General features: G+C 56.3%; 1 protein-coding gene across 8 annotated transcripts in view; it reads right to left on the minus strand.

Annotated features, from left to right (window-relative positions):
• The window catches only part of TCF3 (transcription factor 3), a 77,935-nt gene that overhangs the window by 22,838 nt on the left and 36,564 nt on the right, over positions 1-18,533 (minus strand). For 5 of the 8 annotated variants that reach the window (XM_058040646.1, XM_058040645.1, XM_058040643.1 and 2 more), the window contains exons 4-6: positions 11,131-11,204; positions 10,062-10,158; positions 2,449-2,516 (exon numbers count right to left, since the gene is read on the minus strand). In XM_058040646.1, coding sequence (XP_057896629.1) covers positions 2,449-2,516; positions 10,062-10,158; positions 11,131-11,204 — 239 coding nt within the window. The remainder of the gene's footprint in view (positions 1-2,448; positions 2,517-10,061; positions 10,159-11,130; positions 11,205-18,533) is intronic. The other 3 variants (XM_058040649.1, XM_058040648.1, XM_058040642.1) reach the window with 1 other exon arrangement.

Raw genomic sequence — 18,533 nt, forward strand, 5'->3', positions numbered from 1 at the left:
GCTCCCTCCTGGGATGGAGCCTCTCCTCCAGCACTCTCACCTCAGGAGGAAGTTCAGTGTATTTACATGGAATTGCCCAGGGCTGCCAAAGGGCCCTCAAGTCCCAAAAGCTCAGCTTTGACCCATCTTCCGAGGGCAACACATGGAAATAAAGGAGGATTTCAGGCTTTTGAGAAACTGGAAAAAAACCCCTTTGCTTTCAAACTCTGTCTCCTCCAGAAAGGGGTCAGGGAGGGAAAGAGGAGCTCGTGTGTTCACAGCTGGTGACATTCCTGCAATCTGTTCCAGTGCTCAGGTTTCCTGTGCTCCGGAGCCGCTCTGAGCGCGGCCAAGGAAAGCACCCGGAGGGATCCCGGAGCTGCTCCTCCTGCAGGCAGGAGACACACTGGGACTTGGAGCCATTTCCCACAGAAAGGGCTTTTCTTCCCATTTCCTCTGCCTGGGGATGCCCCAGGAGATGGTTCAGGGTTAAACAAAGGGGAAATGCCCTGCCAGCTTTGCCCTACCAGAGCAGGGCATTTTTGGAGCAAGAACCTGATCCACATCCAGGGCATCTCCACCAGACAATTTTTCATCTTTTCAAAAACAAACAAAACAAAAAGGTCAACCCCCCTCACTCCCCCAAACTGGAGCCAGAAGCAACAACTGCTCTGGGGGCCACAGAGGCTCCATTGGCCTCCCCCCACCCCCACAAGGGGGTTTTGTCTCCTCTCCACTTCAAGTGGGATTTGCCACCCGATCCCCAGCCCTGTGCCCGCCTCTCCCGGGGCCTCTCCCGGCCATTTGCCCCCCCATTCCTGTTACCTTATATTCCCCCTCCTCCACAAAAGCCCAGCAAAACCATCACATCCAAAAGCAACACTTGGCACCGGGCCCGGTGTTCTTTGAGCAGCTTCAGTGGTAAATGAAATCCACTCTGGCACAGCCAGCACAGCTGCTCCAGCAAAGGAAACATCCTCACTTCAGAGAGGAGGAAATTATGACAAATTTGTGTAAAATTCAAACATGTAATATGTGTGTGTGTACATGGATAAAATAAAAGCTGTCCAGCCAAAAGCTCCTCCCTTGGCTCCGGTGCTGAGACTGCTTCCCCAGGCCAGGCCGGGCACTGAGGGGGCACTTGGAGCCACACATCAAAGGGAGGTGCTCACTCCTTCCTCCTTCCCAAACAGCTATTTCTGGATGCTGCTGGCAGCAGGGCAGGTTATCTCAGGGCTGCTCTGCTGTGTTCCAAGCTCACATTGACACCTCTGGTATTCCCCACAGGAAGCAGAGCTGTTCCCCCCAGCAAAGCCCTGGTTCACATGGGGTGACCCAGCAGGGCTGGGCTGTGCCTGCCAGAGGTGCCTCTGGTGTGCTGGGTCCCTTCCAGGGCTGTGGAGATCATGGAGTGCCAGGAGGATTTGTGATGGGAGAGACCTTACAGCCCATCCAGTGCCAGCCCTGCCATGGCAGGGACACCTCCCACTGTCCCAGGCTGCTCCCAGCCCTGCCCAGCCTGGCCTTGGGCACTGCCAGGGATCCAGGGGCACCCACAGCTGCTCTGGGAAATCCATTCCAGGGATGGATTCCACAATTCCTGATTCCCAATCTCCCACCCAGCCCTGCCCTGTGGCAGTGGGAGCCATTCCCTGTGTCCTGTCCCTGCAGGCCTTGTCCCCAGTCCCTCTGCAGCTCTCCTGGAGCCCCTTCAGGCCCCAAAAGGGGCTCTGAGGTGTCCCTGGAGCCTTCTCTTGTCCAGGTGAGCAGGCCCAGCTGTGCCAGGCTGGCTCCAGAGGGGCTCCAGCCCTTGTAGCATCTCCTCCAGCAGCTCCAGGTCCTGATGCTGCCCCAGGGCTGGACAGAGCTCCTGCTGCAGGTCCTGCACCCACAGCCCCACCATAAAACCAAAGCTCCACCTGGCAGTCACTCAAATGATGCTGCAACACCACAGAAAGCCCCTCAGAGACCCTGCCCAGAACTGGGGCACTGGACACTGGCCAGGGAGGGGGAGATGCTGCTGGAGAGGGAGAGGGAAAGCCCAGGGCAGGCAGAGGAGGGGAAGGAGCCTCCTGGAATGCTCCCTGCCCATGCCCAGCCTGGCACAGGGAAAGGGAAAGGAACTGCTTGGATCTGACTGCTGGAACCCCCCAAAGGCAGCGAGGCTGGGCCAGGGCTGATCAAACACAAACCAGGAGCAACAACAACAAAATGAGCGAGGCTGAAGAAGATTGGGAAAGAAGCGAGAGCTACAACCAACATTTTCTAACCTCCTCTAACCTCCTCTGAGCCAGCAGCACACACCAGTATGAGCCCCCCACACTGCACAGAGGTTTTGGAGCAGAGCAGAGGCTTCCCAGGACCCCGTGCATGGAGATGAGATGGAAATCCAGGTTGGTTTCATTACCACACTCCCACTCTTGGGAGCCAGTAAATGAAGCAGAGAATCTCAGTGCATTTTATCATTACCTGGTTTAGTCCTGGCATCCCTGTGTCTCTTCCAAATGTGGAGTATGAGGCTCTTTCACTGCTCTTCCCTGCAGAAGGAGAAGAGACAAGACAAGGTTTGGGGTAAGAGGGAAGTGGAAGCATTTTTTTGACCCCAGGCTCCTGGACCCTGCCAAGGGACAAATCCTGTTCCCATGAAGCAGCTCATGTCCCATGAAAAGCTTGTGCTAAAGCAGGAGCTGCACTCAGTTCACAGAGAGCAGGTCCAAAACCACCAAAAGCCTGGAGCTGCAGTGGCACAGGGCAGTATTTGTGGCCATGGACACTGGCAGTGCCAGCCCCCAGCCAAAGGCTCCCTGCAGACACTGAGAGCTGGACCTGGCAGGGGCAGGGCAGAGCACACCAAGGGCCAGGACAGGGACAGACCCCAGGGAAATGCACTCCCAGCCAAGGAGAGCTGAGCTCCTGCTCTGCACAGGGCACTGGGCACCTTCTGCCCCTCTCCTGGGGGAGGTTCAGCTCCCCCAAACCTGCAGCTCCTCACAGCCAGCTGGGACCTGTGTGGGCACAGCCCTGTGCCTGCAGTGCCCCTGTGAAGTTACAGATCCCAGAAGGATTTGGGTTGGAAAGGACCCTGAAGCCCACCCAGTGCCACCCCTGCCATGGCAGGGACACCTTCCAGGTTACTCCAAGCTCCATCCAACCTGGCCTGGAACACTTTCAGGGATCCAGGGGCAGCCCCAGCTGCTCTGGGCACCCTGTGCCAGGGCCTGCCCACCCTGCCAGGAACAATTCCTGCCCAAGATCCCATCCAGCCCTGCCCTCTGGCAGTGGGAGCCATTCCCTTTGTCCTGGCACCCAGGATCAATGAGGGCTTCTCTCACAACCACCTCACCCTGCACACATGCAGCTGAAAATAAAGTTTTGAAGGGGAAAAAAAAAAAAAAACCAAAAAAAGGAGCCCAGATACCTGGTGGGATGTTCCCTGTCCAAAACATCCTGGCACTCTCCTGCCTCAAGGGCCCTGCCCTGGGGACAGCCTGCCCCCAGCCAGCAGCACCCAGGGGTGCCAGGGCAGCAAAGACACAGGGAAGGGAGAGGGAATGGAAATGGTTCAGTGCTGTGCCTGCAGCAGCTGGAGGCACAACAGTGTCCTTTGGGATTCTCTCCATCCCTCTGAAGCACAACCAGACACTCTCCTAGTGGGGAAGAGGCACTGCACCAGCTCCTACCCCCAAACCCTTCCTGCAAAGGGGATCACACATCACATCCTGCCTCTGCTCTGGCTTAGTGAGCACAATGGGAGGGGCAGGATTTTGCCAATCTGCTTAGCCTAAAGCCAGCCCCAGGCCACTAAGATGCAGTTTAATGCACTGGGGCTGGCAGGACCCTCCCCACACCACTGAGAGGTTTGGGGAGCAGAGGAACAGGGGAGGGGAAGCAAAATGCCTCAAACCATCCCCCCTGAAGCACAGGGCCCAGAGAGCAGAGAATGCCAGAGTGGTTTGGGCTGAAAGGGATCTCAAAGCCCATCTCATTCCAGCCCCTTCCACCATCCCAGGGTGCTCCAAGCCCCTTCCAGCCTGGCCTTGGGCACTGCCAGGGATCCAGGGGCAGCCACAGCTGCTCTGGGGCTGGACTCATGGACCTGTGGGTCCCTCCCAGCTCATGATATCCCAGGATTCTCTCATTCCTGGGCCAGATGGGAACAGAGAGGAGGCTGCTCATTGTGCAACCTAACCATGGAGGTCTTGAACTCAACCCAAAAATTTTAGAGTGGATTCCCCCAAGCCCCAGACCCCCATTCTTGCTGGGAAGGTCCTGGCACAGCTCAGGCTCCCCTCCCTCCCTGCAGTGACAGCAGGAGGCCCTGGGTGCTGCTGCCATTTCCTTTCAGAGGCTTAAACGTTAAGTAAACAAAGGTCACAATGTCAGAGGATGGATCTCCTAAATGACCTAATTTCTAAAAGAGCTTAAGAGCTCCATCCACTGCAGCAGCAGCCACGGGCACAAAGGACACAGCAGGTTGTGGCATCAGGCAGGTTCTGATTACTCCTAAAGCACAGCAAAAGCAGGGTAATGCCAGGGGGGGCTGGCTGGACAGCAGCAGCCAGGTCTCCCTCTGCTAACACACTGCAGCTTCCATGTGTGACTGCAGTGGGGAATCACAGAATCATGGAATTGTTTGGGTTGGAAGGACCTTAAAGCTCATCCAGTGCCACCCCTGTCATGGGCAGGGACACCTCCCACTGTCCAGGGTGCTCCAAACCCCATCCAGCAGCCTCTGCCATCACCAGAGAACTTTGGCTGAACCAGGGGGCTCCTGATGTGTGTGGGAAGCTGAAGGGACACTGAGAAATCCCCAGCCATGTGGTGTTTGACAGGGCAAGTGTCAGATCCTGCCCTGGGATGGGGCAGCCCTGGGTGCAGGGGCAGACTGGGAATGAGAGGCTGGAGAGCAGCGCCCTGGGAAGGGCCCTGGGGGTCCTGGTCAGTGCAAGTTGGATCTGAGTCACTGCTGGGTCCTGGCAGCCCCAAGGGCCACCCTGTGCTGGGGGCACCAGGCCCAGGGAGGGATTGTCCCACTCTGCTCTGCCCTGGGGCAGCCTCAGCTCCAGTGCTGGGGGCACTTTGGGCACCACGAGATCAGAAGGACCCAGAGCTGTTGGAGAGTGCCCAGAGGAGGGACACGGAGCTGGGGAAGGGCTGAGGAGCAGCTGAGGGCACTTGGCTCGTTCAGCTGCAGCCCAGGAGACTGAGGGGAGGCTCCTCGGGGGCTGCAGCTCCTCCCCAGGGCAGGCACAGGGGCAGGGGCTGAGCTCTGCTCTGGCACAGGGACAGGAGCCCAGCGAGGGCTGCAGCTGTGCCAGGCCTTGGCATGGAGCTCAGGGCAAGGTTCTGCCCCCCGAGGCTGCTGGGCACTGCCCAGGCTGCCCAGGGAATGGTGCCAAGGCTGCCAGAGCTGCAGGAGCTCCCGGGGGTGCTCAGGGTGTTGGGGTCTCCTGGTTAATGCCTGGGTGATCCCTGAGGGTCCCTTCCAGCTCAGGATATTCCAGGATTCTGTGAACCCAGTGCCAGCTCTGCACTGCCCCAAACTCACAAACTCCTCTGGATGTCTCTCATTCCTCACTCAGCATCTGCTGCACCCTTGGGTCTGTGGGTGCCCCATGGGATGGGGGACATTGGCAAAGAGAGGGCAGCTCCTGCACCCTCCATCATCACATAACAAGGGAAAAAAGCAGTAAAAACTCAGCACAAAAGATTTTACACTTAACTGTCTATGAAAAGATGGCAGAAGGGAAAATGGCACTTTTCTGGATGGGAATGTACCTCAGCCTGCAGAAATTCAAAAGGTGCAGAGCTGGGCAAGGAAAGGCTGAGCTTGCCAGCAGAAGGAGCTGTTTCTGTGGGCATGCAGATGGCACAGGTGGCAATCCCAGACCCATCCTGTCACCCCTTGGCAGCCACAGCCCAGGGCACCAACCAGGAAAGGTGGCAAAGTGTCAAAGGTGGTAAAGAAGGAGGCAAGGACCAGGATGGAGACACATCTCAGTAACTCGGGAAAATCCCACCAGGAATCTCCCCAAACCCCACCTTGCTGCCAGCAGAATTACTGAAACCCTGCAGGTGGATGTGAAGGGATCCTGTGGGAGGAGGAGAAGACAGTGGGAATAAATCCCTCAGAGAGGAAAGGGGTTTCCTTTGGAAAGGAGGTGAAGCACAGTGGAGGCACCTCGAGCCAGTGCACCCACACACTGGCTGAGAGCACTCAGCATTTCCAGATCCTCCTGGCATCCCCTCCTGCCTCTCCCCTGCCATCTCCTGCCCCCATGTGCCTGTGCTGCCTCCAGCCCTGCCCGAGGAGCCTTTCCCAGCCTCCCTGCTCTCCCAGCATGTTCCCTCTTGCAGGCTCTGCCTCCCCCAGGGCTTTTCCAGAGGAACCCCCCACGCTGCTTGTGCCTCTCCTCCAGTGCACATCTGCTTCTGAGCTTGAGGTGGAAAAACACAAACTGCTCTTCCCAGAGGTTCCCACCCACCCTGGCAGTGTCAGGGATTTGCTTTGGCACCCTGGATCAGGGCAGCATCTCACCTCCACTGCAGCAAACTGCTTTTAAATAATAATAAATCATGGCTTTGCCATTTCTCTCATAAACCACAGAATCACAGAACAGCCTGAGATATGGGGGTGGAGGGAAGGAACTCGCCTGAGCTGGAAGGGATCCACAGGATCACTGAAGTCCAACTCCTGGCCCTGCACTTGACAGGCCAAGAATAAAATATTTAAATGCTGCCTACAAGTTTTTCCAGCAGCCACTGGCAGAACCAGTGCCCCCACATCACCCCAGCCCCAGCAGAGCCACCACCCACCACGCACCTCCCCCAGCCCCACACTGCTAATTCCATTAGAATTCCATTACAATTCTGGCCTGGGGGAAAAGGGGAGGCAAAACACAGCCAGGGATTAAAAACAAGGAGGAAAAAAAGAAGTTAAAAAAGCAGGAGCAGCGACCACCCCCTGATTAAACCCATTGTCCAGGAAGACCCCAATCTACAGGCACGGACAATACCCACCCGATTAGGAGCACTGCTCTGAAAGGCAGCTAATTACTAGAAATAATTACTAGAAAGAAATCTGTTATGGCTTATCAGTTTCCTTGCTGTTTAACCACCCCACTCCCCGCCTGTCCCTGCTGAAGATGAATGGTAAATTGTGAAATTGGTGACTTGGAAAAGCTCTCCTCACCCTCCTCGTCCTCTGGGATGAGCTGAGCTGGTTTGTCACTGGGACAGCCAGGGATGCTCCTGTCACCTGTCCCCACCCAGGCTGGGCAGCTCAGAACTCTCCAGGAGGTTCCCTGTGCTCCAGGAGCAGCACCAAAGGCTCAGAGCTGGGAAACTTGGAGGAGGGAGCAATGGAGGGCTCAGACATTGGTTTGGACCCACCCAGCCTGGGATGCTCCTCATTCAGAGCACTGAGGGTGTTTCCATTCAGGAGTTTAGAATCACAAAATCCTGGAATATCCTGAGTGGGAAGGGACCCTCAGGGATGATCAGTGCAGCCCTGTCCCTGCACAGGCACCCCAACACCCCCACCCTGAGCACCCCGGGAGTGCTGGTTTGGGTTGGGAGAGACCTTAGGGACCATCCTGTTCCACCTTCCAGCAGCCCAGGCTGCTCAGAGCCCTGTCCAGCTCTGTCACCCTGGGCAGCAGCAGCCACTGAGAGTTCAGGTGACACCAGGAGTGACAGACACGACCCCACTGCCTGCACTGCCAGCACAGGCAGCTCCACACAGGCTCAGAGACTGGACAGACCACGGAATCCTGGAATGTGCTCAGTGGGAAGGGACCCTCAGGGATCATTGATCCCAGCCCCTGTCCCTGCACAGCCACCCCAACAGCCCCACCCTGAGCAGCCCCGGGAGCTCCTGCAGCTCTGGCAGCCTTGGCACCATTCCCTGGGCAGCCTGGGCAGTGCCCAGCAGCCTCGGGGGGCAGAACCTTGCCCTGAGCTCCATGCCAAGGCCTGGCACAGCTGCAGCCCTTGCTGGGCTCCTGTCCCTGTGCCAGAGCAGAGCTCAGCCCCTGCCCCTGTGCCTGCCCTGGGGAGGAGCTGCAGCCCCCGAGGAGCCTCCCCTCAGTCTCCTGGGCTGCAGCTGAACGAGCCAAGTGCCCTCAGCTGCTCCTCAGCCCTTCCCCAGCTCCGTGTCCCTCCTCTGGGCACTTTCTAATTTATTTTCTTACTCTTTTGACAAATTTAGGTTATTCCATCCAGTGCAACACAGCCCAGAGGTCCCTGCCCAGTCCATCCTGATTTTCCCCATCGCCTTTGGAGCTGAAGTTGTGGCTGAGGGCAGGAACTGAAGGTTCCCCTCACACTGTGCCTTTAGTGAGAGCAGGAGGGGCAGCACCCAGAGCCTATGGGACCCTGGCTGGGGGGAGCATCTCCCCCAGGAGCTGTGTCAGTGCAGCCCCTCTCAGCTCTGTGCAGAAGGTGCCTCCTGAAGCCAAGCTCCCATTGTGCCCCACGCTCATCCAAAGAGCTCAAACTCAACAGCTGAACAGAAATCTGTGCTTTTCCTTCCAAACTGCTTTTGGCTCAGGTGTGCACCCTGTGATCCACAAGGTCACCACCCCAGGACTGGGCTGGATGGGGTGAGGAGCAGTGACCATCCCTCCCTGGGGCCACTGCAGGGAACAGCAGGGATTAAATCAGAGCTTTGTGCTCCCCCAGCTCCACCCCAGGGGCTGAGCAGCCCCTTCCTCACTGCCCCTGGGAGGGACCCTGGGCTGGGGTGACACCCAAGGGCCCAGCCAGGACAGGAGCAAAGGGCAGGGCTGCAGCCTGTGGGGTTTCAGGGATGTGCTGGCAGTGTCCTGCTCCCCTCAAACCCACACCAGCTTTCCTTCTCTCCTGGGCCAGGCAGATCCCTCCAGCCCTGCCTGTCCCATGGAGTTTGCTGCTTGTGGGGTTTGTGACACAGCTCCCAGCACAGAAATCTGGAAGGACAGAAATCTGGCTGGACACACTCCACTGCTCCCTTAGCCCTGCAGCCTCCCAGTTCCTGTCCTTGCTCCCTGCTCCTGTCAGACCAGTCTGAGTGTGACAGGATTTGTGCAGGAGGGTGAGCACTGCCTGTACCTGGGATCCCCCTGGGGCTTGGAAAGGTTCCTTCCCCTGCACAGATCCCCAAGGGACACCCAAACGTTGTCCCCAGCAGCACAAGGGGGGGAAGGGGAGGCAGAGCTCACAGCGAGCCCCAAGCCCTGACCCAGGCCAGGAGAGGCCAACGTGTGGCTGCTCCTGGCCCAGCACAGCCCTGCTCTGCTCCTCCCCTCTGCCTCCACATCCACAGGGGGGGTTTGTGTTGGGGGATTTTGTTTCAAACAGGATTCCCTTTTCTTACCCCTCCCTTCTCACCACGAGCAAGCCCTGCCCCAGCCCTGCTCCTTCCACATGTGCTGGAGCACTTTAACCACCCCTGTGTGGGCAAAGGTGGGGAGGACTAACCCCAATTCCTGACCTAATGCCATTAGAGCTCTCTAAGCCCTCCAGGAGGGATATTTTCTGCTCTTAATCTCCCCTCCCACCCTGAGCTGGCAGAGGTGACTGGGTGAATGGTCACACACATCAGCCATGCAGGATCACCATCCCTGAGCTCCTCATGCTGCCTGCCTGGAGCTGGGCATGAGGGGCCACACCAGGCTGCTGGAGCCTGGCAGGATGTGGTCAGAGGCCCCTCCAAACCCCAGTGCAGCACAGGGAGCACCCCCAGCTCTCTGGGGAGTGACACAGCCCCTTGCACGTCACAGTCACCCAGGGGGTCTGGCTGGAGGTGACCATGGTGGGATCATCTGGTGCCACCTCCCCACATGAGCAGGGTCATTCCAAATCCTTAATAAATCCTTAAAAATAAACATCTTCCATCCCTAATTCCCAGCTCCCAGGGGCACACTCAGCCCATCCTGGGGGGCATTGACCTGGAGGGGGCACCCCTGCCTTGGGGTGCTACCACAGAGCAGGGAAACATAACCACACACATGAAACAGCTGGCACAGCTGGCACTGATGGAACCTCTGGGTGCCACCTCCCTGGAGCAGGCCCAGCACAGGGAATGCTGTCCCAGCACTCACCCACGAGTCCAGCTCCCAGGAACGGGGACGAGGAGATGCTGTTGTGGGATGGCAGCTCCCGGTGCTCGCCGTAGTGGGGGCCTTCACCATAGCTCTGCTGGGACAACAGGGGACAGTCACACACAGCAGGGGACAAAACACGAGGCTGACAGGGCCCAGCCTCCCCCAGGAAGGGGCAAAGCCAAAGGATCCTTGTGAAAAGGGCATGGGAAGGATTTTAGCCACATGCCAAGGGAGAGCTGGGCAGTGCAGAGGCTGCTGGGAGGGGACATGGCAAGAGGGGACATGGAACCACTTTGCCCCATGCTGGCAGCTCCTTGGCACCCACCAGGTAAAATCCAGGCAGCCCCTCCCTGAACCAGGGGGGTGAAGGGGAAAGGAAAAGGCTGGATAAATATAAATGTATATTTTTAGATATATTTATATAAATATATAAATTCTAAATATACAAATGAGAGTTGACAGCACAGCCCCAGCTCTGCTGCTGATGGGAGGGGAGGGCAAGGTGCCATTGCAAAAATGAATCACACAAAGCCATTAAAACAAAAATTACACAATTTCCATGAAGTTTGTGGCATTTCTCTCTTCCCATACTCAGGCCCCAGTCATCAGTGTTGCAACCTCAACTCCTTCCCTGCAAAACCTTCCCAAGGTCTCCATCCCCACCAGGGGTGCCACGGCCAGACAATGGGGTGGATTGCAGGGATTCCCTCCTCAGGTTCCCAAAGTCTTGTGGGGTGGATGCTCAGGAAGCTTTGCCATCAGATGAGATCCCTCCACCCACCCATCTGTGTCTCCTTTGGGTCCCCTCTCCCCACACCAACACTGGGTGCAGGGAGGGAGATGCCAGAGCAGCCACAGGAGCCCATTCTAGTGCAGGTCTGGGAGGAGGAACCTCAAGGCAGCAAAGCCTGGGGAGATGGGGATGGGGAAAACCCCAGAGAGTTCACAGAACCCATGTCCAAAGTGGGTCAGAAAAGCTGCTGCAGGGTTAGACCTGGCTCAGGAAGGCCTGGGAAGGGCCCTGTTTTGTTTTGGTTGGAGTTTGGTGCTTGTGCTTTGTCCTTACCCTGCCTTGGTCAAACGTGGAGCTGTTTTGATCTGCCGTTCCCCAGGAACCTGATCCCGGCCTTTCATCCAAGCCTAGTGAAAAACAGGAAGAACAAAGGTTACTCTTTGCTTTATCAGCAAAGCCTCAAAGGTGTTCTCGTAAAATTAACTCTTCCTTCTACAAACAACACAATATTTTCATTAATAAACCACTTCCACTTGGCGTGACCCAGCCTCCCCTCTGCCTCCTCACCTTCCCACTCCCACTGGGAGTTATTCCACAAACTTCAAAGCACATCCCACCACAGCCTGGAAATGGTTCAAAACGTGGGCCAGTGGGAAGAGGAGAAACAAGTATTTTAACTCCTTTATTCCAGAGAGCACCCACGAACCTCCTTCCCCCAGAGAGCAGCAGTGAAAGAGACTGAACTATAAATCAAAACCACATTGCATCCACCTGGATGCTCCAGCAGGACTTGAATTTTGCCCATGGTGGTGCAAGATTGTGGGCCAAGCTCTATTCAATCTGAGCAGAGTGAAGGAGTGCCCAAAGGTGGGAATTGCTGGGGGTCCAACATTACAGAGTCACCTATCTGGGGGTGCCCTTTCAGCCCCCCAAGGTTCCCCATAGGAAGTGGGACCATCAGAGCACACCCCCAGCCCTCTCAGCTCCAGCCCTGCCCAGAGGATCCTCAGCACAAAGGGATCCAGCAGAGGAGCAGGCAGGAGGTTCTGCAATGTTCCTGCACAGGCTGTGGTGGGAGCTGAGCTCCTTTCATCTCCTGCCAAGGCCAGGCAGGCGGCACCTCCTGGGCAGGCAGAGAGCAGGGCATGGGCTGGGCTGGGAGGGACCTCAGAGCCCCATCCAGTGCCACCCCTGCCATGGCAGGGACACCTTCTACTGTCCAGCCTGGCCTTGGCACTGCCAGGGATCCAGGGGCAGCCCCAGCTGCTCTGGGAAATCCATTCCAGGGATGGATTCCACAATTCCTGATTCCCAATCTCCCACCCAGCCCTGCCCTGTGGCAGTGGGAGCCATTCCCTGTGTCCTGTCCCTGCAGGCCTTGTCCCCAGTCCCTCTGCAGCTCTCCTGGAGCCCTTCAGTGAGCTGGGAATGTCCACCATGACACAAAACCCTTGGGATGTTGCATCAGCACAGCTCCCACAGTTCCAGCTGATACCAAACCACACAGAAGGAACCTTCTGGAAAAAACCTCGACCTGACTCAGCTGCAGGATCTCTGACTGTGCTGCTCCATCTCCTGCTCCAGTGGGTGACCAGGGGCTGGGGAGCAGTGTTGGTGTTCAAAGGGGGCAAATCCAGGGATTTGGGAGGGGCTGGGCAGGATGGGGGCATCCATCATCTTTTGAGGTGCTGCACAAACACTGAGCACTCTGCTGGGTAGGACAGAAGAAATCCCAGATGTGCAGAAGGCTGAGAGTGAGGGTGGCCCAACCATGGACACCTCCCAACCCATGGACAGCCCTGTCCCCAGCAGGGGCACACTGCAGTGACACCAGACCCTCCAGCAGCAGCACCAGGGCCCTGTGGCTCTCTGGGGACCCGTCCTGTGCTGGTTCTTCCAAAGGGGGTGGCACCTCCAGGTGCCCCAGGATGCCCTTGTGGGAGCAGGAGCTGAGTGGCAGCAAGGACAGGGGGGCAGGGGGTCAGGGCTCACTCCCATTTTGCTTGGCAAAGCTGATTATTATGGCAAACATGCCTCAGATTTGTCTCCTCCGCTCCCCTCACTGTTCATTTAACCAGAAACTTCTTTCAAATTACATCCTTCTATTTCTGTGCCTTTGTGTTAATCATTTCCCCAGAGAATTGGTGTTTAATTGCTGTCTAATTTGCATAATTATGCATATTAATCTCCACACCTAATGAATATTCATAATTCTCATTTAGATTTTGTTTTCTAATCAAAAATTTCCAATGTGATTACTGTGCAGAGCAGGGATAAGCCTCTAATAATACCTTGGATACTAGGGAGAATTACTGCCAATTCTCCCACCTCCTACTTCCTAGAATAAACTTTTGCTTTGCTAATGTGTTTTTCCAAAGCAATTCATCTGCAATCCCTGCAAACCCTGGCGAGGCAGGAGGCAGAAATGCTCCTTTGAGTCATTTTGCTGTCACGGGTGATTTTAAAGCTCCCCAAGGCTCGGGGAGAAGACATGAGCAGCATCAGCAGCCTTGGACGTGGTTGGAAAAATGGTCCAAGGGAAAAATGGTCCCTTCTGGCTGCAAGGACAAGAACTGCAGCAGCACAGTGCCCATGAGGAACACCAGGAGCCTCAGAGACAGAGGGGAAGCCAAGGAATGGGGGTCCAGACCTTCACAGCCACCCCTGGGGGTCCTGAGAGCAGAGCAGCATTCCCAGGCTGGAATATCCCTGGAGAGGATGCTCAGGGGCTCTGGAGGGGGATAGGGGGCTTGGAAGATCAGGGAAATTTTCCTCAGGTTGTGGAGTCTTCCTCCCTTGAATGTCCTTTCAGATATTGTCTTGAGTTATGCCAAAACAGCCTGGACACAATCCTGTGCCCCGTGGGCTGAGCCACTGTGGTCCTTCCAACCTCCTCCATTTTGGGATTTTGTGTCAAAATTCCTGAAAACTAAAAGTGAGCCTTGCCTGGCTCCCCAAGGAGGGAAGGAGAGGAGACAGAGAGAGGCACAGGCTGAGGGTGAGGGTCACACATCCCCTCCACAAGGACACAGCCCTGGCACCTGGAACTGCTGCACCCTGTGGTGGCACCAGCATGGCAGAGCCTGGAGAGGGGCAAACCCCTGAGTGCTCCAACTGCAGAGCATGAGCCACTCATCCAGAGCAAGGACAGCTCCCCAAGCCTCCCTGGCCCCTCTGTCACCCCAAATGGGGTCACAGCAAACCAACCCTTCCTTTCAGGGAGAAATTCCTCCCTGGCAGGGTGGTCAGGCCCTGGCACAGGGTGCCCAGAGCAGCTGTGGCTGCCCCTGGATCCCTGGCAGTGCCCAAGGCCAGGCTGGACAGGGCTGGGAGCAGCCTGGGACAGTGGGAGGTGTCCCTGCCATGGCAGGGGTGGCACTGGGTGGGCTTTAGGGTTCCTTTCAACCCAAACCATTCTGGGATTCTACAACCCCCAAGGAAACCCAAAAGGTTTTTTACACCCTCCAGGGGTACAAAAGCCTCCAGTTCCTGAGGCTGCCAAGGTGAAGTGTGATTCCACTCTCTCACAAAAGCAGCAAGAGCATCCCAAGGTTCTGGAAGCTCCTCTGAAGGTGCCCATGCCAGCTCTGTCTGATGTCTCCTGGAAAATAAAGTCTTGCACCTTCCCCAAGCTGCAGTTACTGGCTTGAAAAGTGACAGCAAAAAATCTCCCTATTTTCAGCACCTGCAGGTGTTGTAGGAATTCAGGGATTTCTGGGATGAAGCCAGGAAAAAGCAGACTGCCCTCTTTCAACGTCTGGCATCTGTCCTACATTCCCTGCCAGCCCACTCTCCCCTCCCTTCGTGTTCCTGAGGATCTGCAGCTTGGCACAAATGCCCTCAGCCAGCCCTGCAAAGCCAGGGTGTGCCCTGGGCAGGTGTGTCTGGAACAGCTCCCATCAGCAGGGTTTGCTCACTCACTCACACAGCCCCTGAGCAGGGTCACCCCAAACAGCCCCACACCCTGGGAGCAGCCAGGATGGACATGAGGAAGAGGAAGGGGGGGAAGAACACGGCTCAGCAGCCCCAGGGCTCAGCCAAGGGCACCCCAGCAGCTGTAGAGGTGACCCAGGTGCCCAGGAAGGCTCAGAGGCCCCTTGGGGCACCTGGAATGTGTTTGCTGCCTCTGGGCACTGCCCAGGAGCTGCCCCAGGTGAGATGCAGATCCCCTGAGAACCTTCTGGGCCTCAACTGCTCCATGCTTGTGGACACCCTGCTGCCTTAAAACACCCCCAGGGCTGGCAAAAAACCCCATAAATCCAAGTCACCAAAGAGAGATCATGGCCAAAGGGACACAGAAATGCTGCAAAGAGCCCCTCTGCTCTGAGCCAGCCTGGCACAGCTGGGCCTGCTCACCTGGACAGGAGAAGGCTCCAGGGACACCTCAGAGCCCCTTTTGGGGCCTGAAGGGGCTCCAGGAGAGCTGCAGAGGGACTGGGGACAAGGCCTGCAGGGACAGGACACAGGGAATGGCTCCCACTGCCACAGGGCAGGGCTGGGTGGGAGATTGGGAATCAGGAATTGTGGAATCCATCCCTGGAATGGATTTCCCAGAGCAGCTGGGGCTGCCCCTGGATCCCTGGCAGTGCCCAAGGCCAGGCTGGACAGGGCTGGGAGCAGCCTGGGACAGTGGGAGGTGTCCCTGCCATGGCAGGGGTGGCACTGGATGGGATTTAAGGTCTTTCCCAACCCAAACCTTTCTGGGATTTTGTGATTTTGAAAACTCCCATGGCACTGAGCCGAATTCTGTCTGCACAGGGAAGCTCCATTGTGGCAGGGTTTGGCTTTGCCACCTTTCCAGTGCTCTGCCACCCTGAGGTGTGTGAGTTTTGGAGACACCCACGTGCCCATGCTGCTGGCAGGAGCCAAGCTGATTTTAAAATACCCCCATTTCCCAGCTCCCCAAGTTGAGGCACACTTTCCAATTGAGAAACGACAAAAATAGGAGCTACCTCCTCTTGCCATTAATACAGTTATTAAACTGAGTACAGATTAATTGTGCATTTTAATAACCCTCAGCATGAATATTCATAACACATTTCTTGCTCATGTTCTAATTAAAACATACTAATAGAATAAGATGTAGCTGTCAGACAGTCTTTTTTTTTTTTCCTCACGGTTTTCCTGCCACAGCCAAGAAGAGCTGATAGACAAGAGCTGTCCTAAGCTTCAGCAGGGATAAAAATAATTTAACCACATTTAGGCTCAGAAAAAGCATCCTTAGTGCAGCAATGAACCCTAATAAAGGCTATGGATGAGTGTCCAGTGACACAGAGCCAGGACAGCTGTTCCCACCCAGGAGGAACAGAACACTTTGGACACACAAGTCCAACAAGAAACACTGGAGAGTGACAGGAAAGGGACCTGTTTTACCTAAAGGAGACAGATTTACCTCAGATACTGGGAGGAAATTCTCCCTGGCAGGGTGGGCAGGGCCTGGCACAGGGTGGCTGCCCCTGGATCCCTGGCAGTGCCCAGTGCCAGGCTGGACAGGGCTGGGAGCACCAGGAGGGACTGAGGGAGCTGGGGGGGCTCAGCCTGGAGAAAAGGAGGCTCAGGGTTCAGCCCCACTTGTGTCTCAGCCTGTCCCCATAGGAAAGGTTCTCCAGCCCTAAGATCAACTTAGTGGCCTCCTCTGGAGCCTCTGAGACAAGAATCAAGAATGTGGTGGGGAAAAAAGGAACTTTTTAGGACGACTTTTTAGGACAGAGGGAATGGCTCCCATTGCCACAGGGCAGGGCTGGATGGGAGATTGGGAATCAGGAATTGTGGAATCCATCCCTGGAATGGATTTCCCAGAGCAGCTGGGGCTGCCCCTGGATCCCTGGCAGTGCCCAAGGCCAGGCTGGGCAGGGCTGGGAGCAGCCTGGGACAGTGGGAGGTGTCCCTGCCATGGCAGGGCTGGCACTGGATGGGCTTTAGGGTTCCTCCTCCACCCCAAACTATTCCAGGGTTCTATGTAAAAGCATTAAAAGGGGGCAGGGTTTTGTGATCCATCCCACATCCTTCCAGCTGCCCTGGAGAGGCTGCCCTGGTTTCAACAACCAGAGCCCCCAAACCCACCTGGGCACAGGGGCTGGTCCTTGAGCTCTGAGCTCTGAACCCCAATCTGAGCACTTGGAGATGTGTGGGGGCAATGTGGCTCTGGAGGCAGCTCTGACCACCTGGACACAGCCAAGGACTCCCCCAAGCTTTGTGTGAATGGGGCAGGGTGAGGAGTTGGACTCAGTGGTGCTTGTGTGCCCCTCCCAGCTCAGGACATTCCAGGAGTCTCTCAAAGGTCTTCTGAACAAGCTCATCCCTAACAACTGCCTTGCTCAAAGCAAAGCTCAAGGGGTGTGCAGCCATCTCCCTGGATCCAGAGGACATGCAGGGATGGACAATGGCATGTTGTGCTCCTGAACCCTCTCAGATACCATCTGTAAAGCAAATACAGAGTTTTTGCTCTTAAATCCTGTGCTAAGGGATACCCTGAGGAGAACATGCAGTGCTGGAAAGCTGCAGTGCTGCAGGCTCCAGTCATGGAATGGTTGGGTGGGAAGGGACCTCAGAGCCCACCCAGTGCCACCCCTGCTGTGGCAGGGACACCTTCCACTGTCCCAGGCTGCTCCCAGCCCTGCCCAGCCTGGCCTTGGGCACTGCCAGGGGTCCAGGGGCAGCCACAGCTGCTCTGGGCACCCTGTGCCAGGGCCTGCCCACCCTGCCAGGGAGGAATTTCTGGGATTTCTGTGACTCAGAATGTCTCAAAGGCACCTTGTTTTCCTGTGTCAGGAGGAAGAGGCAGTGAGGGACCCTCCCAGCAGCGCCTGGGTGACACTGGGGGACACTGCTGGGGTCTCTGTGCTGGAGCTGTGACTGAGCCAGGCTCAGCCTCTCCCTCCCCCAGCCTCCACAATCTGCCCTGCCTAATCTGATTCCAGCAAAACCACTGGGCCAGGCTTGCTATTTTTTTTTTTTTTTGTTTTGTTTTGTTTTGTTGGTAAATTCTATTTAAAATATTTAGGCCAAATCCCTCCTGTGGCTGGAGGAGGTTTGGAAGCAGCTGTGGCTGCTATGAAGGTGCATCTTCCATCCTCAGAGAGCCCACACAGTGCCCATGGTGGGGATTTGAGTGCCAGGAGGGAAATTCCAGCTCTGCAGCCACAGCAGTGCCCGAGGGCAGGAGCAGGACAAGGATGTGGTGGCAGCTGGGAGGAAAAACCCCAGAGCCAGCAGCTTTTCCAAATCATGGAATACTTAGCTCCATGGGATGGTTTGGGTTGGAAGAAACCTTAAAGACCACCTAGTTCCAACCAGCCTGCCGTGGTTATTTAAAACAGAGGAGCCCTGCTCCCCACCTGCCTCCCTCGGGGTGGGACAGCACAAGCCACCACAGGCAGGGCCACCGGTGCCACTGTAATTTGATTTGAAGCAGAGGTGACAGAAGGCTGCTTGATAAACACTTCCAAATTAAGCAGCTTTGTGTGCTAATCGCTCTGGCAATCAGCCCCACGGCAAAATCTCTGCTAAAAGGGATTGGAAATCAATAAAATTAGTTGACTAGTAATTAGCTTTAGTCCCAGGAAAAGCAGCAAAGTTGTTTTTCCTGAGGAGAGTTTGCTCCACTCGGAGCAGCCCACCCTGGCACCCCTAGGAAAGGCTCTGAGGAGCTGGCACGGCCCCAGGGAGGGACAAGGGGGTGCTGGAAGCAGCTCCCAGAATTCCTGTTTATTTACCAGCCCCATCCACCCCCAAAT

The sequence above is a fragment of the Melospiza georgiana genome, chromosome 26 (genome assembly GCF_028018845.1).
Source record: "Melospiza georgiana isolate bMelGeo1 chromosome 26, bMelGeo1.pri, whole genome shotgun sequence".
Lineage (NCBI taxonomy): Eukaryota > Metazoa > Chordata > Aves > Passeriformes > Passerellidae > Melospiza > Melospiza georgiana.